The sequence below is a fragment of the Oppia nitens genome, unplaced genomic scaffold (assembly GCF_028296485.1).
Source record: "Oppia nitens isolate AA-2021 unplaced genomic scaffold, nextdenovo-longstitch-racon4-pilon3 scaffold24_pilon_pilon_pilon, whole genome shotgun sequence".
Classification (NCBI taxonomy): Eukaryota; Metazoa; Arthropoda; class Arachnida; order Sarcoptiformes; family Oppiidae; genus Oppia; species Oppia nitens.
In genome coordinates this window covers 673,103-698,942 of record NW_026533204.1, presented here as the reverse complement: position 1 = coordinate 698,942, position 25,840 = coordinate 673,103, and the positions used below count along the sequence as shown (strand labels likewise).

General features: G+C 31.3%; 7 protein-coding genes across 8 annotated transcripts; 5 read left to right on the top strand and 2 right to left on the bottom strand.

The window, feature by feature from the left end:
• The first annotated feature begins 70 nt into the window (after positions 1–70).
• Positions 71–1,467, top strand: LOC128953981 (uncharacterized). 2 transcript variants are annotated; one of them, XM_054299534.1, is made up of 3 exons: positions 71–474; positions 577–1,026; positions 1,115–1,467. In XM_054299534.1, exons 1-3 carry the CDS (start codon positions 106–108, stop codon positions 1,463–1,465), a joined length of 1,170 nt encoding a protein of 389 aa, XP_054155509.1. In that variant the 5' UTR covers positions 71–105; the 3' UTR covers positions 1,466–1,467. The 2 variants fall into 2 exon arrangements, with proteins under 2 accessions (XP_054155509.1, XP_054155508.1); XM_054299533.1 differs by having other exon boundaries at positions 577–1,032.
• Positions 1,468–2,225: 758 nt separating this feature from the next.
• LOC128954052 (uncharacterized) lies at positions 2,226–3,919 on the bottom strand. Its single transcript, XM_054299616.1, has 6 exons — positions 3,549–3,919; positions 3,408–3,474; positions 3,226–3,324; positions 2,869–3,127; positions 2,439–2,785; positions 2,226–2,359 (listed from the first exon to the last, which is right to left on the bottom strand). Exons 1-6 carry the CDS (start codon positions 3,819–3,821, stop codon positions 2,226–2,228), a joined length of 1,179 nt encoding a protein of 392 aa, XP_054155591.1. The 5' UTR covers positions 3,822–3,919.
• A 1,775-nt stretch (positions 3,920–5,694) lies between these two features.
• On the top strand, positions 5,695–7,725 carry LOC128954051 (uncharacterized). Its single transcript, XM_054299615.1, has 4 exons — positions 5,695–5,977; positions 6,052–7,008; positions 7,079–7,474; positions 7,715–7,725. Exons 1-4 carry the CDS (start codon positions 5,695–5,697, stop codon positions 7,723–7,725), a joined length of 1,647 nt encoding a protein of 548 aa, XP_054155590.1.
• Positions 7,726–14,174: 6,449 nt separating this feature from the next.
• LOC128953988 (uncharacterized) lies at positions 14,175–15,580 on the top strand. The gene is made up of 3 exons (XM_054299540.1): positions 14,175–14,236; positions 14,401–14,476; positions 14,541–15,580. Exons 2-3 carry the CDS (start codon positions 14,432–14,434, stop codon positions 15,459–15,461), a joined length of 966 nt encoding a protein of 321 aa, XP_054155515.1. The 5' UTR covers positions 14,175–14,236; positions 14,401–14,431; the 3' UTR covers positions 15,462–15,580.
• A 1,102-nt stretch (positions 15,581–16,682) lies between these two features.
• LOC128953977 (protein bicaudal C homolog 1-like) lies at positions 16,683–18,524 on the bottom strand. The gene has a single exon (XM_054299527.1). The coding sequence runs from the start codon at positions 18,407–18,409 to the stop codon at positions 16,865–16,867; it is 1,545 nt and encodes a 514-aa protein (XP_054155502.1). The 5' UTR covers positions 18,410–18,524; the 3' UTR covers positions 16,683–16,864.
• Positions 18,525–20,444: 1,920 nt separating this feature from the next.
• Positions 20,445–23,629, top strand: LOC128953983 (3 beta-hydroxysteroid dehydrogenase/Delta 5-->4-isomerase-like). The gene is made up of 4 exons (XM_054299536.1): positions 20,445–20,810; positions 21,483–21,647; positions 22,423–22,635; positions 22,701–23,629. Exons 1-4 carry the CDS (start codon positions 20,648–20,650, stop codon positions 23,261–23,263), a joined length of 1,104 nt encoding a protein of 367 aa, XP_054155511.1. The 5' UTR covers positions 20,445–20,647; the 3' UTR covers positions 23,264–23,629.
• A 1,067-nt stretch (positions 23,630–24,696) lies between these two features.
• Positions 24,697–25,836, top strand: LOC128953992 (uncharacterized). The gene has a single exon (XM_054299545.1). The coding sequence runs from the start codon at positions 24,697–24,699 to the stop codon at positions 25,798–25,800; it is 1,104 nt and encodes a 367-aa protein (XP_054155520.1). The 3' UTR covers positions 25,801–25,836.
• Positions 25,837–25,840: the final 4 nt, after the last annotated feature.

Sequence of the window (25,840 nt, the reverse complement as noted above, 5' to 3'; positions counted from 1 at the left end):
TATTTAATAAATTATATAATTAATTTTTCTATATAATCGATTAAAATTATCCAACGATTTCTTTATATATAGACAGATATCAAACAACTTATTAATTTTTAAAAAATGAGAATTTTTTTGCTAATTTGTGTCCAAACACTAACAGTCTTAGCATTTATGTCGACACTGATTGATAGTATGGATATCGATGACAATACCATTAACAGTACATTTTGCACTCAATGGGCCAAAAATTCATACAAAATTAGCTACAGTTATGAGCAACGGCTTGACAAAAATCCCAGTCGGTTTACAGTTTTGGTCATTGGCAACACTTTCTGGAACCTGGAGATCAATATCATAGATGAAACATTAAAACTGTTGGTCGACAAACCAAAACTAAGCGATTGGTTTACCAATGATTACTTTACGGGATTTAGTGTCGCCAACTATTTGACCAACGAAACGGAAGATATCATAAATGGCATGCTTTGGGTATATGACTGATCATAGTTGGGAACAACTGTTCAAATTAATTGAATTAATTTTTTTTCTCTCTCTCTTTCTCTCTCATGCTTTAATTAACACTAAAAATAGCCAAACGGTACCATCGAATGGGGTCGGTTTGAATTACCCGAGGATCTGACAAATACTACCAAAAATATCTATCCAAATAGTTATCTAAACTTCACGACCACTACGATGGATACAGTCATCCGTGAGCCGCGGATCAGTGTACGGCCGCAAATATATCACTCAATGTGTTTTCTCAATCAAATCCAAAAGCCTGGTATTTTGGTTGACAATGTCAATGGTTTTGTGTTTGAAGGCAACTACCAGTGCTTCAAATTTAACATTACCTTTGACAACATTATCGATGTGACCCAGAGAGTGGAAAAATCATTGAACGGTCATCGGTTGTCCGGTTTGAATGCCGATTACGAAGTGGTAGCATTTTGGGGACCGGTTACACAACAAAAATATATTACCATATTTCAGATGGATAGGGAACTCCGTTATTGTACCACTGAGTACATGGGTTTGAAAGTAGGAGTAAATTATTATTAATTTTATGACTATTTTTTTGTTGACTTAATAATTAATATATAAATTGTTGGCTCTATAATAAAATCAGTGCCTAAATGATTACAAGAGACTGGTATGCTGTGGACCTAATAACTGTTTACTCACCACTACACCCGACGATGACAAAAAAACCAATAGCTTATCGATTATCATTGCTTTGATAGTGGCTATCATTATTATAATGGTCATCATTGCCATCGTTGCCGTCGCTTTGTTGGTCATATGTCGCCGAAAAACTGGATCCTATTCACCATCAAAAGCCGAGGCAAAACAGTTTCCGCCGCAGCAGCCGGTGGTGTTGTCGACCACAGAATCACCAAAGAAACAGAGGTCACAACAATCGGATATTGATAACATTAGATCAATCAAAAGTACACAAAGTATGAGAACCCAAAAATAATAACCGATTTATTTATTTTGTTTGTTTCATTGATATTTGTCTTGAAATTATTACTCATTTGATATACAAAAAAAATATTATTTTTTTGTCAAACTATTAATTATTTATTGAATTATTTGATTTATTTGTTAGTATTAAAATTTCAAACAATTAACACTTTTAAACTGTATAAATGTAAATAGTAATTGATTTTGAAAATGAATTAATTTCAATGTTTTTGTCTACTTTAAGACAAAAACAAAAATAGGTTTTTTTCCTAACAATTATTATCAAAAAATAATTTATTCATTTATAAAAATGATGACAAATCCAATTCAATTATCATAATCTAAAATCATAATTTCTATTGTCTCAGTGAATAGTTTCATGAAATTTTTTTATTGAAAATTTTGTTCATTACCCAGTAATCCGATACACCCCTCATTTGGGATATTTATATATATATATAWTTGTTTATATTACCGGTAAAATTAATTTTTTGAATTTAAATTTTTTCTAACTAAAAATAGTATATATATTATAATAGATTATTTTTTAAATATATTTTTATTCAAGTTATTTAATTATGAAAACATAATGTAATAAATTATAATAAATTAGCGATAATGTTAAGTTAATATTAAATAAAAATAACATACAGTAAACTAAAACACAACTAATCAAAAACAAAATTAAAACTATATTATTTATAAATTTATATATTAATATTACTAACAATTAATAAATAAATTACTTCAAACCATAAGAAAAAAACAAAACTTTACATTAAATTAGTGCTAATTCGCACACAATTCATATCATTATTGATACAAAATTTCATCAAATTGTCATTATTATCGGCGCTTATATTGATGTGAACATTGTTAGGCTTATCAGACAATTTGCTAACTTTGCCTATTATTGTATAAGATATAAAATTCAATAATTTAGATAAAATAAAATTTATAATTTAACAAAAAATAATACAACAAACCTGTTGTATAAGTAAACACAAAATATTCAATTTTCAGTTCAACAACAATAGCTATATTGATATCATAGGAGACATAACTACGATATTTATTGCCCATCAATTCGAGCGATGCTATTATCTGTTGTTCCTGACTGGGGTCACCACCACCACCACTTCCACTACCAATAGCACTACCAGAAAACCTACCCATTTTGCTAGCAGCCGATGCCTGTAATCGCAAGAGCTCAGTCATCATCGGATTTTGTTGGTCACCACCGTCAGCATCGGGACCGCCGCCAAACATACTCTTCAATTTTCTCACAATCGGATTCACAGGATTTGCACGATTGATAATCGAAAACTTTGGTCTAAATAACAATAATATTTCTATTTATTATTATTATCATCATTAGTGTAATAAGTATTGGGATTTTAGTGGATCCCCACTTACAGATAATCCACTTTACAATTGTAGCCCCAATTATTGAGATAAAGATTACAGTTTTGATCAAATTGTCTCATAATTATATCCGTCTTGTTCTCAAAGTCTTCGACATGTGTACTGGCAATCATATTGGCAAACGATAGGCGACAAAACTGTTGGACATTGTTTCGCGAATCTTTTAGTTGTGTAGAACTTCGTACGGCATTGCATACGGTTAGCCGACATTGGACACCACCGGTCGCAAACTCGATGATCGAGCCGTCGGCTAATTGATTGAATGGATTGGTAGATGAAAGAAAGTGAGAGATTTAAGTGGAGGATTAGTGGACTAATAATTCAATAGTAATGATGTCTAATACATACATGTCATCAGCGGTTGTGTTGTCTCTACTAATGTGAACTCATAGTCCGAGAGATCGATTACTTCGATAGAGTCGATGACCGGAAACTTAATGATAATACCTGTGATATTAAAATTATAATTTATTTTTAAAATACATTATCAATAATCAAAGCAATTGATTGATTGATTGATTGGTAAATACCGGGTCCTTTGATCGGCAATCGGATACCCAAACGATAGATGAGACATCTTTGTAGTGAATGGATCCGCTATTTATCGCAAAAAATAAAAAGTATTTGTCAGTAAATTCATAAAATTTTTTTTTTAATGACCATTTCGATACCCGAAGACAGAAAAAGGCCGACACGGGAAACGTAACGATTAGTGTCGCATAGCATACAAATATTATCAATCGATGGACCAATCGGTTGATCATTGACTGACCAGCCGGTCGATTCTGGTCCTCACCGAATGGCCAGTCGTTGAAGTCATCGTCGTCATCGCCGCCGCCTTCTGGACAGCTGCTATCGGTAAACAGTTTTTCATCAGTGACCACTTTGGTGTACTTGAATACCGATTGATAGTTGAATACTGGTTGTTTGACAGCAGTAGCCATATATCTGGTCACTAAACCCGATAGTCACATATGATATGACTGACTATTTGAATGATATTTTATAAGTAATTGATTTTATTTTTATTTAATGACTTTTATGTTATAAATATTTTCTAAGCATTTGTTTATAAACACAATAATAATGTGTTGCGATTGGCAACCAATGCATTGCAATGCAATGTAAACATTGAATGTTTACTACAATATATCAATAATAATGTCATTAAAAATATATATATAATTATTATATTATAAATTAACTATTTAAGTAATTTTTTTTATTTATTAATAAAATGTTGAAAAAATATTATCATCAAATTAATAATATTTTTAACAAAAAAAAATATTCACAATTAATTTACTAATAAAATCAAAAACATTTTTTTTGAAAATAAACTTTTCATAACTATGTATGTGTTTAGACTGTATTAATGTTTATTATATACTGTTTATTAAGTAATAAATTATTTCTATCTCTATATGCAATGCATTGACAACACATTGTATTAATTAATAAAGTAATTCAATGATTGAAAAAAAAACATTTCAATCAATACCTGAAAAAAAACTTTTTAAGACAACAACCATCTGAAGACCCAAATGTCTACGACCTGTGATGAACACAATTTGTCTTATTTAAGACTTGTTGGCCAACCGGCTGCCACCGCCGATACTGATGACCACTACAGTCATTATTTGTTTAGCGAATCGGTCGGCAATCGACATACACTTACAATTGTTTCGGCCGATCGACTACTGACCGGTTTTATCGACTATGACGACTACCGGAGCAGTAATCCGGACAATGAGACGGCCGACGAATTGGACGACCGGTATCGGCAACTGAGGGAAGCCCTGTGTAACGGTTCGGCACCTATGCGGTCATCCGATGACTCGGACACCGCTGCTGTCGCCGACTATTGTTACGAGTTTGACCTGCGACCGGACAATACAGTCAACATTACGGTTGCCGTTTACGATGGCCAAGAACTTATTGCCCGAACAGAGTTGTTTAGCATTACTTGTCGGCCACTGGCCAGCAATACACTTATGGACAATGTGTTTGCAAAATTGGTGACCGTTTTTGCCGCCAATCGTCGCCGTATCGATTCACTAGTCACCGAAAACGGTCGACTTCGACAGTTGGCCGACCGATCGGTCAACGAGTTGGACGACTTTGCCGTTCGTAAAGAGGAAAACGATTCGTTACTATTCACACGGTTTGTGGCCATTCTTAACGCTAAGAAACAGAAGATCCGCGAACTCGAAGATGTGTTCAATAAGTGATACAAAAGAAAATTATTAGTATTTTTTTCCTAAAAAAAGACACAAATAATCACTATTTTGTATTATTTTTAATTTATTTAAATTTAATTGTATTTTTTCACTATTGTCTGCACATAAATGAGATTTAAAAAAAAAAGTATTACAAAAGTAAAATAATTTTTTTTGGCAAACATTTAATTTTGCATTATTTTATTGTATTAAAAAAATCATTATAGAGTTATACTATATAACTGATGCAAAAAAGTGGTAATAGTTTTGTAAAAATATTTTTATTTGATTAATGCATAATAAAAATAAATTTTTCAAAAATAATTTTTGCTATACTGTATTGAATTGAATAGATTATTGAAAAAAAATTATATATTATAATAATGTTTGTCAAATATTTTAATCCAGGATTTTTAGTCTCCTATAAAAATTATGACTTCCCGGTAATGACATCATCCAATAATTGGTAATAAACTATTGATATACTAGTGATTATTATTATTATTAGAATAATCCTATTAATTAAACAAACTGTATATTTATAACAATTTTAAATAATTGCCATAAATTTGACATTTAAATGGACTGAAAAAAAGATATGACAATAATAAGTGGGTTTAATGCTGACAATAAACAGTTGACAACAAAAACATTTAGTTTGTTAGTACTGTCGGCACTGTTGGCAAATAAAGTACGGTTAGCTATTGGTGACTGTGGTTTGCCGGCAATCCCGGAGTCAACCAAATTAAGTTTATTCAAGAGTCGTTACGCCGAGCAAACTGTTGTCAGCTATGAGTGCGAGGACGGCGATAGTGTACTGATTGAGGGCCAGTATTGCCAGTGTGTCAACCATCGCTGGAATGGTACACTTCCCAGATGTGGTCAGTTAGTTAGCTAATGTGTGTTTGTGTTTATCCCTAAAAGATAATAGTAATACAAAAATTATTTCAAACAGCCAAACATATTGAAACAGTTTTGCTAAAGCGTATTGAGATCCGGGAGATGTCCCGACAGCAGGCCGTCTATCGGGAAATGCCGTGGACAGCACAGACACCGAGAAGAGTGGCCAAAATTGTCAACAACAATGCAAAGTATACGGAATGTCCCAAAACAAAGTTCTTGTGGACAGTAAATCAAAGCCAGAGCTGGACTTTTCATATAATCCGTGGCTATTATTTCAATTATTTTTTACTATATTTGAGAGGAGGCCCGATATTGGAGTTGGCACGCAATGGTAGACTGAATATGACGGCCAAAATTGAGGACTTAATTATAGCAAAGTACTGTCAATTGGAGCGCTTCCAGCTTTTGGCTGATACCATAACCTATGAGTTAGGTTTTGTTTGCGACAAAACTGAACACCAGATGATTGTTATGTCACACGAAGGTGTGGACGAATCAATTGAGAAGATTGTCATCAAAGTTGATGTCCCCGACGGTGATGTACTCAATATTACCACAACGTTTTGCGATCTTCGTCTATATGTGATAAGCGATTTATGCGGATCACCGGAAAAACCGCTGGACTCAGTAGTGTTGGCCAGAGAAAAGACATATACAGTGTTTAGCTGTCGGGAAGGATTTCAATTGGTCGGCAACCAGAAAGTCCGGTGTTCGCCGACCGGCGTATGGATTGACAAGTTTCCTGTGTGTGCACCGCAAAAGACATGCAAAATACCGGCGCTGGACAGCGACAACAACGACGATGACTCTGTTCTCAGTGTTCAACACAAAAATTATTACCAAATTAATGGTACAAAATATGCCGTCACCGATGATTTGGCAATATATTCGTGCAATAATACCGACACCAATGGCACAATTGTGCGCTTAATTGGCCAACTAAGTCGTATCTGTAAAGACGGCAAATGGACAGGTAGTCAACCTGTTTGCAGCAATCAATCGGCAAATTGTATGCATAATATAACATTTATATTCCGGAAATTAAAATTTATAAATTAGTATTTTGTTTTTTAAATAAGCAATTTTTGGTGAAATACCGATGCAAATGATGGATGGAAGCGATTCCAAAATGCGTGTCTATATGTCCACCCGATTGGTGGTTATTGTAATGGCAATGTTGGGCTCGTTTTTTGTCGGCGGTGTCAGCGTATCGGTCATACTGTATATGATAATCCAAAAACGTCAACAAACATCACGGAAACGGGTGCCCGACATATCCATTGTCATCAATGAGGATCATATCGATGGTGACGGTGAAGATGGAGACGATCTGACGGTATACGACATGGATATGAAGCGCAACGATGATTACCAATCGCTTCGCGGCAGTCAATTCAGCAACGAATTGGTGAATCCTCTATACGAAGACTACCAGAAATACCGGCGATCATTGGATACTTCAATCAATAATCTCAGTAAAATAAATGACACTAATTTAGATAATAATAATAAATTCAATTGAAATGTATGATAATTTTTTTAATGTATTTGTTTTGTATATAAATTGATTTGAAATTTATGTATTTGTTTTTTCAACTAAATGTTTTCATATATATACAGTATATATATATATATATATATATATATATATATATATATATATATATATATAATATAAATTATAATAGTTTGAGTCGAAACGACATCATAAAAAGCTCAGACATAAAATAATAATTATTACTGTAATGGGGTTTTGTTTGCTACCGGTTCCGTCACTGTATAATAATGGTGATCTTTGTGGGGGTGGGTCAGAATTGGGTAATAGAAATGTTTTTTAAAAAAACTACCCGATTGTCATATAATAATAATAATAATATTAATCTATATTTTCATAACTACTAAACTAATAATATTTGTATCTCTGGTATATAAACTGTATTTAATCCAAACTTACCCACAAATCTCTTAATTAGTTAGTTTCTTAACTTTTGTTGGAGTAGTCTTTGATTATCCATTGATCGTCTAAATTGTCTCAATAGTTCCAGAAGTCGATTGCATTGTTGAGCCGATAGACGACTCATATCGAAGTTTTGTTCGGTCACTTCTTCGACATTTTCGATACCAAACATACCTCTAATAGTGTTCTGAATGTTCTCTACCATTCGTTCTTCGCGGTGCAGTAGTCCATACAATTGCTGTCTTCGGGCCAAATAGTTATCCCGTTCGTCCAACAAACTCATCCGATGACTACGTCCCGGATCTGGAAGTCGTGTTTGCGGATCGTAGCCGCGAAACGTTACGATTTGGTCGTGAGGATCGCGTTTTGGTGGCCAATCGGGATCAAAATAAAAATAGCCAAAAAAATGGGCGGCAGTGACACCACTTGCCATTGCCAACCAGTATAAGATGGGCTGAAGAAACGATAGATTGTAATATTCAAAGTCTTTTGTAGAATCCGGTACAAGATATGTGCAAACAGTTTCGATTAGAAATATGATAAACAGTATAGTTGTTGCATAATCCTGAATTCGAAACGGTAGACTTACCCGCAGATTCGGGTGATTGAACGACTGTCCACAATATGCACACGGATTGGGCGACGTAATGATCGGCGTTACGATGGCTACATTGACACACATTTCGTGATAACCCGGTTGACAACCACACGCCTGTATCAATGGATTGTTTTCAGTGCCCGTCTCGTGACATATGGTACATATGGCAGCTTCTGCCTCATCGACTGGTTGTACAGCACCGGCATCTGCACCACCGCCTACAGCTCCGATCAACTCTTCTTCTTCGTCGCTTTCTTCCTGTATTACCGGTAAGTTTGGTTTCCACGACTGTCCTCTGCCACTCATATTTGTGTTGTTTGTTTTTTGTGATTTTTTTTTATTTTGAGAGATAATTTTAATTGTTAATATATTTTTTTAATAAAAAATTATAAGTCTGTTATATAACTACTTACTTACTGTTATATAAAAAATTTACATCATTGATATTGTTTGTCTAATCATTAACTGTATATTTTGTTAGCAATTAATTGATTACGAATTAGATAAAAAATAATATTAAAATTTATATTTAATAATACGGTATAAAATTAGATAGTCTGCTATATTAATACATTGTTTAAAATAGGATGTGTTTGTTATCTATTGATCATATATTTTATATTTTGTTGTAAATTTAATAACTAATTATAATTTGAAATACAGTATTTAATATATTGTGTATATATAAGTAAAATATTTTACCTGCAAAACTTGAATTGTATTCTATGAATAAAAATACCCGATAATCATATAATTAAAATAAAAATACCAATTAATTAAAATTCATGAGAATTTTTATTCCCTAATCTGTTGTTGCAGTTGTTTTTGTCGGTTCAATGACTGTTTGAATTGTTCCAACAGTTCCCGAAGTCGATTGCATTGTTCAGCCGATAGGTTACTCATATCGAAGTCTTCTTGTGTCACTTCATCCATATTTTCGATACCAAACTGAGCTCTGATGGCGTTCTGGATGTTTGTCATCACTTGTTCCTCTGAGCGCAACCGGTCGGCCAACTGCTGGCGTCGGTTCCAGTAAGCTCTTCGTTCAGCCAACAAATTCAACTGATGTCTACGTCCCGGGTCTGGGAGCTGTGTTCGCGGATCGTAACCGCGAAATGTTATATTTTGGTCGTCCGGGTTGCGCATTGGTGGCCAATCGGGATCAAAATACAAATAGCCAAATAAAGTGCTCATATAAACATTGAGAGCCTGAAACAAATAGTAATATATAGCCTGTAAAAAGGCTAGATCTCTATTCTCTTGCCAGGGATACGATGGTATGAGATATTGGGTCACAATTGTGATTAGATATAAGACAAACACCACTGTTGTAAAATGATCATCTAATCGGAAGGGAACACTTACCCGCAGATTTGGGTGATTGAACGGCTGTCCACAATATGCACACGGGTTGGGCGCCATATAGATCGGTGTTACGATTGCAACATTAACACACATTTCGTGATAACCCGGTTGACAACCACACGCCTGTATCAGTGGATTGTTTTCAGTGCCCGTCTTGTGACATATGGGACATATGGCTGCTTCTGCCCCATCGACTGGTTGTACAGAACCGGCATCTGCACCACCGCCTACTGCTCCGATCAACTCTTCTTCTTCTTCGTCACTTTCTTCCTGTATTACCGGTAAGTTTGTTTTCCACGACTGTCCTCTGCCACTCATATTTGGACTTTTTTGAGATTTATTTGAATTTCTTTTTATTTTAAGAGATAATTTTAATTTTTAATATTTTTTTAAAAATATATAAAATCATAAGTCTGTTATATAACTACATCATTTATATTGTTTGTCTAATCATTAACTGTATATTTTGTTAGCAATTAATTGATTACGAATTAGATAAAAAATAATATTAAAATTTATATTTAATAATACGGTATAAAATTAGATAGTCTGCTATATTAATACATTATTTACAATAATATGTGTTTGTTATCTTTTTGTTGTAAATTCAATAACTAATCACAATTTGAAATATAAGTGCCATAAATGGTTTTTTATAGACAATATTCGAATTATTAAATTAATTAAATATTTATTGTTAAATATATTGTGTATATAAGTAAAATATTTTACCTGCAAAACTTGAATTGTATTGTATGGATAAAAATACCCGATAATCATATTATTAAAATAAAAATACCAATTAATTAAAATTCATCACAACTTTTATTCCCTAATTTGTTGTTGCAGTTGTTTTTGTCGGTTCAATGACTGTTTCAATTGTTCCAACAGTTCCCGAAGTCGATTACATTGTTCAGCCGATAGGTTACTCATATCATAGTCTTCTAGTGTCACTTCATCCATATTTTCGATACCAAACTGAGCTCTGATGGCGTTCTGGATGTTTGTCACCACTTGTTCCTCTAATAGCAACCGGTCGACCAACTGCTGGCGTCGGTTCCAGTAGGCAAGCCTTTCGGTCATCAAATTCAACTGATGACTACGTCCCGGGTCCGGTAGACGTGTTCGCGGATCGTAACCGCGAAAAGTTATGATTTGGTCGTCAGGGTTGCGCATTGGTGGCCAATCGGGATCAAAGTAATAGTCGCCAAAAAGATGGTAGGCACCGACAGTGAATATCTGAGCTAACCAGTAGAGGCTGGGCTGGATAAAGTCCAGATGATATCTTTCCCAGGGATACACTGGTACGATAAATACGCACAAGATTTCTATTAGCCAAACGGCAAACAATATTGTTGTATAATAGTCTTCCTGTTGAAAGGGAACAGTTAGCCGGAGATTCCGGTGTCTGAACGGCTGTCCACAATATGCACACGGATTGGGCGCCATATAGATCGGTGTTACGATTGCAACATTAACACACATTTCGTGATAACCCGGTTGACAACCACATACCTGTATCAATGGATTGTTTTCAGTGCCCGTCTCGTGACATATGGTACATATGGCTGCTTCTGCCCCATTCACTGGTTGTACAGCACCGCCATCTGAGCCACCGCCTACTGCTCCGATCAACTCTTCTTCTTCATGGCTTTTTTCCTGTATTACCGGTAAGTTTGGTTTCCATGACTGTCCTCTGCCACTCATATTTGAGTTTTTTGCGTTTTTTCTTTATTTTTATTTTAAGAGAAAATTTTAATTGTTAATAATTAAGAAAAATTTAAAAATTTAATATAAAATATTTGATGTAAAGACAGTATTTTAACTATTAATACATCATTGATAGTGTTTGTGTGTAATCATTGATACCTATAAATGTTATGCCAATACTAACTTAATCAAATATTAGAAATTTATATTTGATTGTTAAATATATTGTATATATCGTATATAGAAATAATTACCAGTAAAACTTTTATTGTAAATTTATTTATGTCAAAAAAATTGATGATGAGATGAAAAATAGCTAATAAATTATCCAATGCTTTTATATTACATACCATCAAAGGTAACTAAAGCTAAAATACTATGAATTATATCCAATACATACCGTTAAAGCAATTATAATTAAAACTTATATTAAACATAATATATAATTTATATTTTTTTTTAAATTTTTAATTTTTTTTATCAAATATCATAATTGCAATAAAACAAAGATACATACCGACCCTAATAGCATTAAACAATTTATAATAACTAATTTACTACTACTACTACCACTACTAGTAATTAATTTTATTACTATTAATTTCTTTTTAATTAATTTATCTACTTGTTCTCATTCAACCTACCGGTGCTGTCGTCATTGAAGATTGGGAAACACTCGCTGAATCTCTTCTATTGATTTCGATATCCTTTCCAACTCTATTAGCCTATTGTACAACTGGTCGCGCATCTCAACCGACGCCGGTAACTGGTCTTCGGTAATGTTGTAAACATCGTCTATACCGAACTCCAATGCAATATCGGCTCTGATTCGCTCCTCAAGTAGTCGGTTGCGGGCGATCTGTCGGGCAGCTGTCTGACTACTCTCTCGATGAGCCGTACGTTCCTGGCGTACATCAAACAGATAGCGTCTGCCCGGCTCTGGTAGCTGTGTGTCCGGATTATAGTCGCGAAACGTATAGATACGTTCTCCGGGTTCTACTGGTAGCCACCAATCGATTTGTGACGATAGTGGCCGAAGTTGATTGTCGGCGTACCAGTTAGCTCCCAGTGCCAGAAAGCGTGCTAGATATGTGGCATACGACATAAAATCAAACACTTTGTGATGCATATTATAAGACAGCCATAGACTGAGCGCCCAAATCGTACCGTAAATAGATATCCGTCTTAATACCTCTGGATTGAATGGTGAAGCGATTGTGAAGACTTCTCCGAAGTCATCCCGAAAGTCTTCGTTACAATACGGACACGGATTCGGTGCCGTTGCCGCCGGCGTTACAATTGTCAGTATAACACACTCTGGATGATAGCCACGATTACAGCCACACAGAAACAACAATGGATGATCGGGTGTACCCGGTTGGTCGCATATTGGACACAACAGTCCTCCAGTTGTCGGTTGGACAGCACCGTCGTTCATATTTGTTAGAAATTTTTATAATAATCTTTTTTTTAATTTTAGTTTTTATTTAAAAATATTTTTTTTTTAAAATTATCTTAAAAATTCTTCTATAAAAAACAAAAATCATTTTATTTAGTTAATGATATCATTTACTAAAATATTTTTGTTGTTGGTTACTATTAATTTATTTGTATTTTATGTTATATAACCACCCAGTGGGCACCAACCCACTCTACCCACCCTCCCTAACCCATTGAAATTTAATCCACCAAACCTTGCTATCTATCTTACCTAATAAAATCATAATAGTGAGCTAATTAATACAATTAAAATCTGTGAATTAATTTAATTAAACAAAAAAAAATACACAAAAATACTTGGGATAAAAATTATTTATAAGTTTTTAAAAAAATAAATTGCAAAAGTTTTTTTTTGAAAAGTTAGTTATATTTTCAATTAATCCTATTTTACTATTAATATTATAATTTAAATTGATGTAACACTTTATATTAATAGTTTTTTTTTAAAAAAAAAGTTTGTATATTATAAGTTACTATATTAATGTACAGTATTTTAGTAATGTATTTATTATTATTTATTTATTTTGTTTGTTGAACTATGTGTTAAAATTTTACTTATTGTTGAATCATTGTATCCTATAATAAATAATATGATATTCAATATTACATTTAATTAAATTAATATTGTATCAAAACATAATAGTCATAGAAACAACAACAACAACAACAACAATAAGTAGACAATAATTTTTTAAATAAACATATGACTATTAATACTGTAGTAATTTTATATATATAAAAAAAAAAATTTGTAATAAAGATATAAACTTTTATAATTATAATAGAAATTACAGATACATTACTACAATGTATATGATATGCTAATTATTATTATTTTATTGTTATTATTATTATAGTATAAAATTTGTTAATTGTAGATTAAATTATATTGTATTTTTATCAATTATACAGTATTAAGAAATGTAATGATTATTAAAAAAAATGAAAACTTTAATTTTAATTTTAATAATATTTATTGGGAACTTTATCGTTGTTAAGGGAGAGAACTTATTTTCAATGTTTTATTTTTCACATCCTTTTCTCATTAAAACAGATATTTGATACACAATTTGCACGACTTTTTTTGTTAGCACTTAGTGTCCAATAGTATGTAAAACAGTATTATTTTGTATTAATTAATAAAAAAAAAGTATTTCAATACTTTTTTTTTGGGAAAACATTTTTATTTCATAGACTTTTCAGAAAACATTTTCTGCCAATTTCTTCTTCATTTTATTATTAATAGTTGTATTTTGTTGTTTTGGGAACAGTTCGGGTGATTGTTTGTTGTTGACCACCAAAATGGCCGCTAATACCGATGCTGTGGTGGACACCAACAAACCAATTGTAAGCGATTTTTTTGTGGAGATATATATATCATATATTATAATCATAAACACATATCATATAGGTTTCAAAGGTGGTTGTGATGCCGTTTATGCTAAACGATTGGATCTGCTATGAGTTTGGCACACGTTTTCGTATCAGACAAGTAAATCGGTTGCAAAGTATACGCAAAATGGTCAAACTTGATGCCGGTGCCGAAGATGGCGTTTTCATTGGACAGTTTACCGACGATGATACCGATTTTGAGATCGAAATGGACAACGTTATGAGCTCGAAGAATATCTCCTATACTATCCAATCGTTGACAACCATTACCAAGAAATGCTTTCTCAGACGCGGCAATCAATATATTCATCGGACAATTGAATCCGAGGGCAAACATTTGCATTTTACCGGCGGTAGTCTGTACGACATCGACGACATCATCGAATCTCGGGCCACACGCTATGGCGTAACTCAGGAACAGTCCCGACACTTCTCAACTCGACTGAAGGTTATTATTGAAACTGAAAAAATGTTGGTACCGTCGGGACCGGCGATCAACGTCAGTGTCAAGTATATGATTACTGTGAACGAGTTGAGTCGCAAACAAGTTATCGTCGTACGAATGGGTGCCGACAATACGGTTGGACAGTTGAAACGCCAGATTGACTACTTGGAGGGAATACCATCTACTGAACAGATACTCATCTATAAGCAACATATTATGACCGATAGAAATCGGCTCCGATTGTACGGTATTGGTAACGACGATAGCGTTGAACTCGAACTGAAAGTACTGGGAGGCGCACAGGTAGACGAAAAAATGTTGTCTAACGCTTACGGCCAAAGGGGAGTTATTTACGGCTCCCGACGTACTATCGACCGCTATATAGTAAGGGATGACGGCTTTGTGGCCGACGACGAATTGCATGTCCAGCCGTTTGTCATTGAGTTGCGTTATAATGACAGTGCGGATCTAATTGTGCGTCAAAAACGTATTTAAAAAATTATGTATTATTAAGTAATACATAATTTCTCTTTTTTTTTTGATCTCAAATTGTTTTTTTTCATTGATAATAATTACTATTATTAATTTACTGTTAATTGATTTGATTACATAAACTGGAATTAGTGACAAAAATTATATATTTAAAAAAATTAATTTACTATTATATAAACTCATATATTAATTCAAAACTTGTTTCATAACATTTCATTATATATTAATATATTTGCACAAAAATGTTAGATTAAATCTAATATATAAATTATTTAAATCAATTTATTACTAATAAAATTAAAAATAAAATTAATATAGTATTATACTATTGAAATAAAAATAAAATTACTATTAAATATTATAAACAATTGATTTCTTTCCATTGAAACAAAGTAATAAAATATTTTCTGTTATTTAAACAATTTAAACAAATAGTCTTCATTTATCACCCAATAGTATGTATAGACACTTATGAGACAAAATGTTGGCATTTGGATCAATAGATGCAAACAATTATTGGTATTAATGAGTATAAAAAATGAACAGTTATTGATGGTATTGCCATAACCTATAAGGTCCGGTAGTTTTTTACAATCGGTTATAATGGTAATGATGGCTACGGCCAGATAGACGGTAATGAATATAAAATACAGCCAATGATTATAGCTTAACATTATGGCTATTAGTGCCAACAAATTGGCCACAATTTTCAGCGAATAGTATAACGAGTTTGAGGCCAATAATCTATAGGTTAGCTGTTTATTGTCGTCACAGAAACAGCACCGATGCTGTCGATAATGATTGTGATAGACTGATCCAATTCTTGTTGATTTTGGCCATTTATTATTAGTACTGTTATCTGTAAACTCTTTGCCAATGATATCCCGGTGCCGACGATTTGTTAGCTGATTTTGTTGCTTCTTTTTGGCCAAAAATACAAAACCAATTGCATAAAACCATAGATTATATATCGACAAAAATGTCGTAATTGTGGCAAAAGTTATGGTAAAGTCGCGGATATCGTGGGGAACGACACTGTCGTCAAAATAGCGACCAACAACCGGATAACTATCCATAAATTTTATAGTTTGTATTTTTTTAGGTTATTTTTTTTAAATCATCAATGCACGCGCGCTTAATGAAAATTTATATAAAAATAAATAAAAACCAAATTATATTTAAAACATTCAAACACGTTCAAAAAAAGAAACTATTATTAAAAACTTTTTATTTTTATATCTAATAAAATCACAATAAGATAAATATACCATAAATATATACTAATATAATAATAATAACTAAATTAAAATATTTTTCTTTATATAAAAAAACAAATACTGAGTAAATAATAAAATTAGTAGTGTTTTCTATAGATAATGCCTAGTCATCCATCCATCCTATTTGAATCAATTAATCAAAAAATCAAAGTCAATCAATTCATCTGATGATTGTTTGCTATCTTTGGTTTTGGTTACGGCGCGCATCACTTCAATATCGAGATCATGAGGCAAATGAAATTTTGTGAACAAATTTGACAATTTTGATCCTGAAGTCAGGCCACAATTATTAATATACGACTGACTGATTGGTGGTGTAGTAGTGACCGGAAACAAACCATTGGATGCCACCGTCTGTCCCTTAACATTGGCGGCTACTCTGACCGGTGACACAATCTTTGACTTCATCAGCTCATTGCGCGCCTCATACAGCAAATGAACGTTTCGTTCGTGAGCTTTGATGACAATCGTTTTGCCATTGGTTCTGGTCTTAGGTCTTATCATTACGGATATCATTTGATTGGCTGCCAATTCCGTGACCAGACTGCCATCGACTTGTTGGTATTCGGACAGCTCAAATATTAGGAATACAGGTAAGTAAGATAACAATTGAAGCCAAGCCGTGAATGCCGAGTCTAAGCCGCGACCTTTGATCAAAACAGTTGTTTTCGGTACGGCCACTTTGCTAGGAGTACCAAGGGTATCATATTGCGGAAAGATTATGATTGCCCCCGTCATATCAGATATTGAGCGTATATTTGATGAATTACGACCGACGGTAAACGCGTGATGTTGGGCAGCGATATCGATTGAAATGGTAACCACAGTATTGTTAAAACCGATTGGTGTCCAATTGAGATACTGATAGACGTTGAGTGCCGCCTCACGGAGCTGATTAAACAGTTGCCGTGTGCCGCGTATAAAAATTGTGACCACCATTTTGTCGCTAGTTTTTGTTGCCGCCGCGGCCGCAGATCTATTATCAGACATCTTGTACCAGACTATAACACTGTAGCGGCTTTGGATGTACTTCATAGTCGGATTTGTCATATCCAATAGTCCAACATTGGTTAGCTCAACATTAAAGCTGATAATTAGTGGCAAATTTTGTCTGATCTGGGCTCTGGCCAATTCGGTCTGTTCAAAGCTAAGACCTGCAATAGTAACCTGATTGGACTTTTCTTCGCCCACATTGCGATTGCCGTCGGGAAAGTGTATGTGACAGCCAGTCGAGTCCATTATTTGTTGAATACGTTTACCTCCTTTGCCAATCAGATGCGAGTGATCAGTATGGGCCACATCTATCTTCAGTGTTACTTTGTTACGATGCGGATCCAGTGTACGCATTATCAGCTCTTTGGCCAAATAGATTTGATTAACCGATCCGAATACCAAAACTTCGGGTTCTTTGCGTGGCATTGATCGAAGTCTTTCCAATTGTGGATAAGATATGATGGCTTCGCTTTCTTCGCTGACTTTAACGAAGAATTTCTGGGCCACAGATAACTGCGACGAACTGCTGTCGACGTCGTCGTCGTCACCGGTAATGACGGCCGAGTGTTTGTTGAGAAGCATCGTCTCAAGTGTAGGTCTGTCTACTTTAATCTTCAAGTGATTCATTATGCAATCACTTAAATCGGAAATTGTCAACAATAGGTTCGGTGAAGAAGTCATCGTATTGTTGTTGTAGTTGTTGGTGATAGTCGTGTGAGTTGTTGTTGTTTAATATTTAAGACAATTGATAATAAAAATACTATTATATTAAAACTAAATATTTTTAGAAATTTATTTAATTCAAATATATTTTGAAACTATTATTAATTATTATAATTTGTTAATTCTATAGTAAAAAAATATTATATTAAAAATTATTTTTTAAAAAAAATTATATTAAAATTATATTTTTTATTTAATGTCTTATAATTAAAAGCTGGAGACTATCTGAAAAAATTTGAAGACATTTTTCAGCTTTTTATACTATAATATAGTAACTATATTGTCAATGTATTGAGTTTAATATATATGTATGTTATCAGGTATTTAACAAAAAAATTACTCAAATTAATTTTTTTTAAACTTTTAGTTTTACTTTAAATATACATGTATAAATTATACTGATAATTTAGTGTATTTTAATAGAAATTTTTTAACATTTGGTATTGTTTTTGATATTTAATGTAAATATCTTAAGCAAAATCTTTTAGATATTTAATCAATTTTTTTCTAAAAAAAACTTACAATTAGTATATATTTGATAATTAGTATAAATTTGATAATTAAATAATCATTTGGTTATATTATAGTAAAATTTTTAAACTTATATACTGTATTAACGCTAACTCATAACAATATCTATTAAGTTATTTAGTTTTATTATTATTATTGAAAAATGACAAATAAACAAAAAATATTAAACTATTATATACTGTAGGTATTACTCTAGTTTTATACATATATAGATATATATTGTATATTAATATTGAGAAAAATTAAATAATAACTATAATTAACAGTTAAGTTTAAAATAAAATATCCAAATTTTTTCTTATCAATTTATATCAAATGTGAATTTAGATTATTTGCTTAATAACACACATATAGTAAATGTCTAACAATCAGTCAATTTTAGGAAAAATTAATATATTTAATTGATTTTTAAAAATGTTGAATTCTTAACATTTAATTATTTTTAAACAGTAAATAAACTAACTTTTATTATTATTTAAAGTCTTTTATCAAAATCTAATAATATATGATATTAAATATAAAATAAAATCCAAGTTATTTAATCATATGTTAAATTATATGAATCTTATAAATTGTAATTATGATAAAAATATTTCAATTAATAAGTTAAATTAGTAAAATTATTTTCATTTTATAATTAACAACTAATAATGAAAATAATAGAAATTTAACTAATTTTTTATTTTTTTTAAATAATAATATTTAATAAAACTAATGTTTATTAACCATATGATTTTAATAACAATATTTTATTGTAATTTGATCTATAAATTAATTAACAATTTATATCAATATAAAAATGTTAATTTTTGCTATTTTGTAAAATGTATATTAAGTCGAGAGGCGATTGTATTTTTGCAATTATTTAACGTCATCGACATTTATAAACTCTTTTTTATTGAATCAAAAATGTTTTAAATGGTTTGCTATTAATTATGGATATTTTACACTAATATTAATTAAGGGATTTAATTATATTTAATATACGTTATTTATGTTTATTAAAATTTAAAGTTTGTATTATAATAGTATACAGTTTGCAAAACTAAACTTTATGCTAGGGTTGGCAATTAATTTGTTTAATTTTTTTTAAATCAATTTAATTTAATTATTTTTAGAAATTTATTTTATTAACACATACACAATTTTCTAACATAAGTTAATATTATAAAATATAATATACTTGTCTATACACTTAGTTTACATTTTTTAAATTAATTAATATCTAATTTTTTGTCACCTGTTATTTCATAATAATAATAACTATAAAAAACTAGTTTTTAGTCGCCAACCTTATACTCACAAGGTCAGTTACATAATAGAGGTACTACTATGTAAGTATATACAGGTTATAAAAAAATTTTAAAAATAGTATACATGTATGATATGTAGGCATTATGTAATATTATGTAATATTTTGTAGTTTTTTATTTATTGCAAAAAAAATAAATTAGTAAAGTTAGTCATATTTGTGTGTCTGTCCTCTCTATCAAACATAGAGTACAGTACATACACATAGCAAACACCTTATAACTTAGTATATGATATATTGTCTTCACGAGTGACTGAGCTTTTAGTTCCTACCCTACTATACACACATATATATCATATCAAATCATAGATACCCTCTATTAAGACATAGACACCATTTAGTGAGTTAAAGTTATGGCTGAAGTGTCGACAGCGGCTGCCGACCAAAAACAGGTAGTTCTGGTGACCGGCGCCAGCGGCTGTCTTGGCCAACATCTGGTCAAACATTTACAGGAACGGGACGAGTCGGTCAAAGAGATAAAATGTTTGGATATAAAGCCCTATCAAAACAATTTACGTAAGCAATACATTCAAACTTATATATTAATAATATATATATATTGTGACCTCAATTTTGTTGTTGTGTCAAAATAATTGTTAATAAATATTTTTTGTCGACAAATAGTTTTTTGTGTATATAAAAAAATTAACTTTAAATTAAAAAATTATATATAACTTTGCTAGATAATTTTTGTTTTTATAGTTAAAATAAATAAACTATAATAAATTGTTGTATATAATTTAGATAACAACAAGTTAGCTAAACTACCCGGCACTTATTTTTTATATTTATAATAACTACTTTAATTTTATATTAATCAACTTATACTGTATATATAACAATCTATTTTTAGTAATAAATTATATATTTATTGTTATAAAATTATTTTTTGAAATGACATTTCAATTTTCATAAAAAAATATGATAGCAATTTTGTTGTTGTTATTTAAAGTCATTAAATTCACTATATTTATTTATTAGACTAAATAATTTTTTTTTTTTTTTGATAATTATTATTATTGATTATTTTAATCTGTATATAAAATTTTTAAAAATAATTTTTGTTATATATTTCATTAAAAACATATTTGTATTATAGTATATGATATGCTTAGTGTATATGTAGTTTAAACAACAAAAATGACAAATAATTTTTGTTTAAATTTATTTTTTGTAACAAATATTCAGAGCACAAGACGGAAAAGCCGATGACTATCATTACGGCGGACATCCGTAACGAAAGGGCAGTCGTTAAAGCACTGGAAGGTGTCGATTGTGTCATACATTGTGCCGCAGTGGTCGACACTGGCCTCTGGCCCGATGTTAAAACAATGAATAGTGTCAACGTTGACGGTAAGCTTCTGTCAAATATGGTAGTCATTACTTGATATATATACCAGTTATATATCTTTTAAAAAATATTATTTTTAGTAAATAAAAACTACAAATCTATTATAACTCTAAGGTGTTTACATACATGTATGTTATAGGAGATGTTTTTTTAGTAATAAGTTATATATTATTTTTAATATATTTATTATGTGTAAACAAATACCGGTATATTATTAAATATAAATCAAATGTGTTATTACTACAGTGTATGTTAGAATTATTTTTATTTAAAAAAATATAAATATTATTTTTATCTATAAATATACAGTATTTTGACAAAATTTATTATTATTTACATAAATCTAAGTATTTTCAAGTACTACTTGTATATGGTTTGAAGTATTCAGTAAATTATTTATCTAAACTTATTAGTTATGTATGCTATAGTATAAAGTTTTACAAATTTAGGCCAAATAGGAAATTGCATATTATTTTTATATGTCGGTGTTTAATATACAGTATAAGTCCAATATTTTACTTGTAAATTATTATAACTAAATATATATATATATATATATATATATATATATATATTTATAATAATTTATATACCATTGTAAATACATATTACAAAATAAGGCATCATAAATCATAGTAGTTTTTTTTGTTAGACAACAACATTTATTTTTTACATTAATAAATTTATTTAAAAATAAATTACAAAATTAATATACTTTAGCTAACTGTCCCGAAAATGTGAAATATATTTTTTAAAAACAATTATACAAATTGATAGGCACACAGATATTGATGGACGCTATGGTTGAATTGAATGTCAAATATCTGGTGTTTGTCAGCGGTGCCGACGTCATTGTCGGCGACGACCCCATCTATTACGGCGCCGAAAATACGACACCCGTTCCCAAACGTCATATATTAGCCCACTCTAAGACCAAACTCGATGCCGAAGTCCTGGTCAAAGAGGCCAATGGTCGACAACTGTCAAACGGTTAGCTAAATCGTTGGCTAAACAAAAATATTTTTATCTCATTTGTATTATATTTGTATTTATAGGTAAAGACTCGTTGCATACAATCATAATGCGACCGTCGCTGATCTACGGTGAACAGGACCAACACTTTATCACTGCCGTATTGAAGCTGACCAAACAACAGTCGGGTGTATTGCGCCAATTGGACAATGTTTTTGTCAGAATACAGCCAACCTATGCGGGCAACGCCGCCTGGGCCTGTCTGCGGGCTAAAGACAAGCTTCGTGAGGACAAATCGGTGGCCGGCGAAGAGTTTTTCGTTACCGACGACACACAAATTCTCGATCCGTTTGAGTTTCTGGCGCCGTATGTCCAGTCGCGCGGCTATAAGCTATCGGTCCGCGCCTACCCGTACTGGTTGTTCATGTTAGTCATGTATTTTGTGGTTCTAGCCGTACGGCTACTGTGGTCCGTCTATCCCATTGAATTGCCCAAAGGTCTGACACAACCGACACTCAGATACCTGTGCAACACATACTTCTACAATCGTACCAAAGCTACACTTCGTTTGGATTACGAGCCGATCTATGGTTACGAAGAGTCTCAGCAAAAGTCTCTGCAATACTATAAACGATTGTTTTTATAGTTAGAGAGAAAGAGAGAGAGAGAGAGAGAGAGAGAGAGAGAGAGAGATCTGAATTAATTTCTGACATAAACCTAATTGCCTGATATAATTGGTTGTATAGAAATTATTATATAAAAAAATTGTGCTATAATTTATTCTATAACACAATTGACTTAAAAAATCTCAGATTACAATTATTGTTGTATAATTTTAGGGTTAATAAGTTAATAGACATTTCATAATATATACAAAATATATACCAATAATTTGTTTTTAACTATACATAATATGTATTACATATACAATTATGCCAGGCAATTTGGTATTTATTAGATTTAATAATTTTATTACAATTACCGTATATATATATATTTATTAGTAGTTAAATAATAATTACGGTATATAGAATATTGCAAATAATTAATTAGCAATATTGACAATTGCTATATTTATATTTTATGTATGAGTTTTTTTAATGAATTATTTTTTTATCTATAAATTTATATATTTAGTTTTATACTGTATTATCTTATTATCTTATTATTATTATATATATACTTGAATGTAAATAAAATTTATAATACAAAATTAAATTGTTGTATAATTTATAATATAAATTTATGTTTTACATTTCAGTAATCATATATTATAATTATTAAAAAAAACGTTAGTTAAAATTATTCAATAACTTTTGATTATGACACTAAATAATAATTGATAATATGTCTATTAATATATCAAACTAAATTATCAACTATAATAAAATAGTATAAAAATATTTATTTTTAAAAAATTATATTTAATTATCGAAACAAACATATTTATAGTTTAATTGAATAAAAAAATATTTTTATAAAATTTTAAAACATTATATAAAATTTCTCATATTATTATTAAAAAATAAATAGTATAAAATATGAGAAAATACAGTATTATAAAAATTTAATAGTTATAGTTTAATTATAAATAAATTATTTAATTAATATTTGGTACCTAAATTAATTGAAATTAATGTTTAATTTATCAATTAAGTTTATTATTGCAATTATTAATAATAAAATACATAAACAATCAATGTGGTAACGTTTTTATAACATTAATTTCTATAAATGATAAATAATCATTATCATTGATGATAACTATCTAAAATGAAACTAACAATTTCAATTGATATACTGTATATTTATTTTATTTAATATCATTTACTTCAATGTTCAGGGTCATTATTTTTTATGCATTATATGAAGGTTTAAACATACGGTATACTAAACAGCAATACTAAATTACATTATATTCCACAGTATATACTGTATATACATGTTTATAATACAGTATTATATACGATATACAGTAATATATAGTGTATAACATTAATAAATTCATTGATTATTATACACTTCTATATAATATTTACAAAAATTTATAGTTATATATATATAAATATTTTTTCAAACATGTGCGACACTAAACATTGTACCAAAAATAATAACAATAGTAGAAATAATAATAAAAATAATGTAAAATTTATTATACGCGAGGCAACAAAACAGGACTGTCCATCACTGAAACAGTTAATCATTGGACTGGCAAAATATGAAAGCCGATCGCTGGAGACGTTACCCAATATTGAACAGTTAGAAGAGTACGGTTTTGCCGATCAATTAGCCAAACGGCTGTTTCGTACGGTTGTGGCACAACTGGACGGTGGCGACGGCGACAACAATGAGCTCATTGGTTATGCCTTATACTATCGAAACTATACGCCAAGTCAGGGCAAAGGTATGTATATGGAGGACCTGTATGTCGACAGTGAATACCGTGGCTGTGGCGTAGGCCGTGCACTGGTAGCACAGGTCGCTAAACAGTGTGTCGATGCGGAATGTACTTCAATGGAGTGGTTATGTTACGGTTGGAATACCAGTTCATTGGATTTTTATAAAAACTTGGGCGCAGTTGACATTCAAGAGTCGCTAGAGTGTCATAAGTTTGGTATTAGCGGAGATGATAAACTCGCACAGTTAGCCAATAAAACAGTGGATCAGCAATCAATCAAATATAAAATTAGGACAGGTGTTAGAGATGATTGTCCGGCGGTCAGGGAAATGATTCTCAAGTTTACCGTTGATGTAAAAATGAATCTCAACAAAGTGGTCACTCTCGACCAACTACGAGACGATGGATTCGGTGATGATAAGGACAGTCGACAGTACAGACTGTTGGTCGTACAACTAGATGACAGCTCGGAACTGATCGGGTTTGCAATATATTATAATGACTATTCGCTTAACGATGGAAAAGGTTTGTGGTTGGATACGCTCTATGTTAAGCCACAATATCGGCGCTCGGGTGTCGGCCGGTTGCTGATGTCTAGAGTGGCCTCGGAAGCGATTGCTGATCGGTGTCATACAGTTTGCTGGGGTTGTTATGCGTGGAACCGGAGGGCCATTGATTTTTATGAACAATTTGGTGCCATTAACTATTCGCTTGTTTACGATCTCCGTCTGTTTGCTATTGATGGGCCGGCACTCAAACAATTAGCTGACTGTGCACTGCAATGACCGGACAATGCAATACATAAGTAAAAAAATTTAGTAACAA

Excerpts from the sequence above, each read along its gene's own strand:
- LOC128953988 (XM_054299540.1), top strand. The coding sequence starts at position 14,432 with ATGGCCGCTAATACCGATGCTGTGGTGGACACCAACAAACCAATT. Across the intron at positions 14,477-14,540 it reads TGGACACCAACAAACCAATT|GTTTCAAAGGTGGTTGTGAT; the intron begins GTAAGCGATTTT and ends CATATCATATAG.
- LOC128953992 (XM_054299545.1), top strand. The coding sequence starts at position 24,697 with ATGTGCGACACTAAACATTGTACCAAAAATAATAACAATAGTAGAAAT.
- LOC128954051 (XM_054299615.1), top strand. The coding sequence starts at position 5,695 with ATGACAATAATAAGTGGGTTTAATGCTGACAATAAACAGTTGACAACA. Across the intron at positions 5,978-6,051 it reads TGGTACACTTCCCAGATGTG|CCAAACATATTGAAACAGTT; the intron begins GTCAGTTAGTTA and ends TATTTCAAACAG. Across the intron at positions 7,009-7,078 it reads CAGCAATCAATCGGCAAATT|CAATTTTTGGTGAAATACCG; the intron begins GTATGCATAATA and ends TTTTTAAATAAG.
- LOC128953983 (XM_054299536.1), top strand. The coding sequence starts at position 20,648 with ATGGCTGAAGTGTCGACAGCGGCTGCCGACCAAAAACAGGTAGTTCTG. Across the intron at positions 20,811-21,482 it reads GCCCTATCAAAACAATTTAC|AGCACAAGACGGAAAAGCCG; the intron begins GTAAGCAATACA and ends ACAAATATTCAG. Across the intron at positions 21,648-22,422 it reads GAATAGTGTCAACGTTGACG|GCACACAGATATTGATGGAC; the intron begins GTAAGCTTCTGT and ends ACAAATTGATAG.
- LOC128953981 (XM_054299533.1), top strand. The coding sequence starts at position 106 with ATGAGAATTTTTTTGCTAATTTGTGTCCAAACACTAACAGTCTTAGCA. Across the intron at positions 475-576 it reads TCATAAATGGCATGCTTTGG|CCAAACGGTACCATCGAATG; the intron begins GTATATGACTGA and ends CACTAAAAATAG. Across the intron at positions 1,033-1,114 it reads ACATGGGTTTGAAAGTAGGA|TGCCTAAATGATTACAAGAG; the intron begins GTAAATTATTAT and ends TAATAAAATCAG.
- LOC128954052 (XM_054299616.1), bottom strand. The coding sequence starts at position 3,821 with ATGGCTACTGCTGTCAAACAACCAGTATTCAACTATCAATCGGTATTC. Across the intron at positions 3,325-3,407 it reads ATTGCCGATCAAAGGACCCG|GTATTATCATTAAGTTTCCG; the intron begins GTATTTACCAAT and ends TTAATATCACAG. Across the intron at positions 2,786-2,868 it reads AATTGTAAAGTGGATTATCT|ACCAAAGTTTTCGATTATCA; the intron begins GTAAGTGGGGAT and ends ATTGTTATTTAG.
- LOC128953977 (XM_054299527.1), bottom strand. The coding sequence starts at position 18,409 with ATGACTTCTTCACCGAACCTATTGTTGACAATTTCCGATTTAAGTGAT.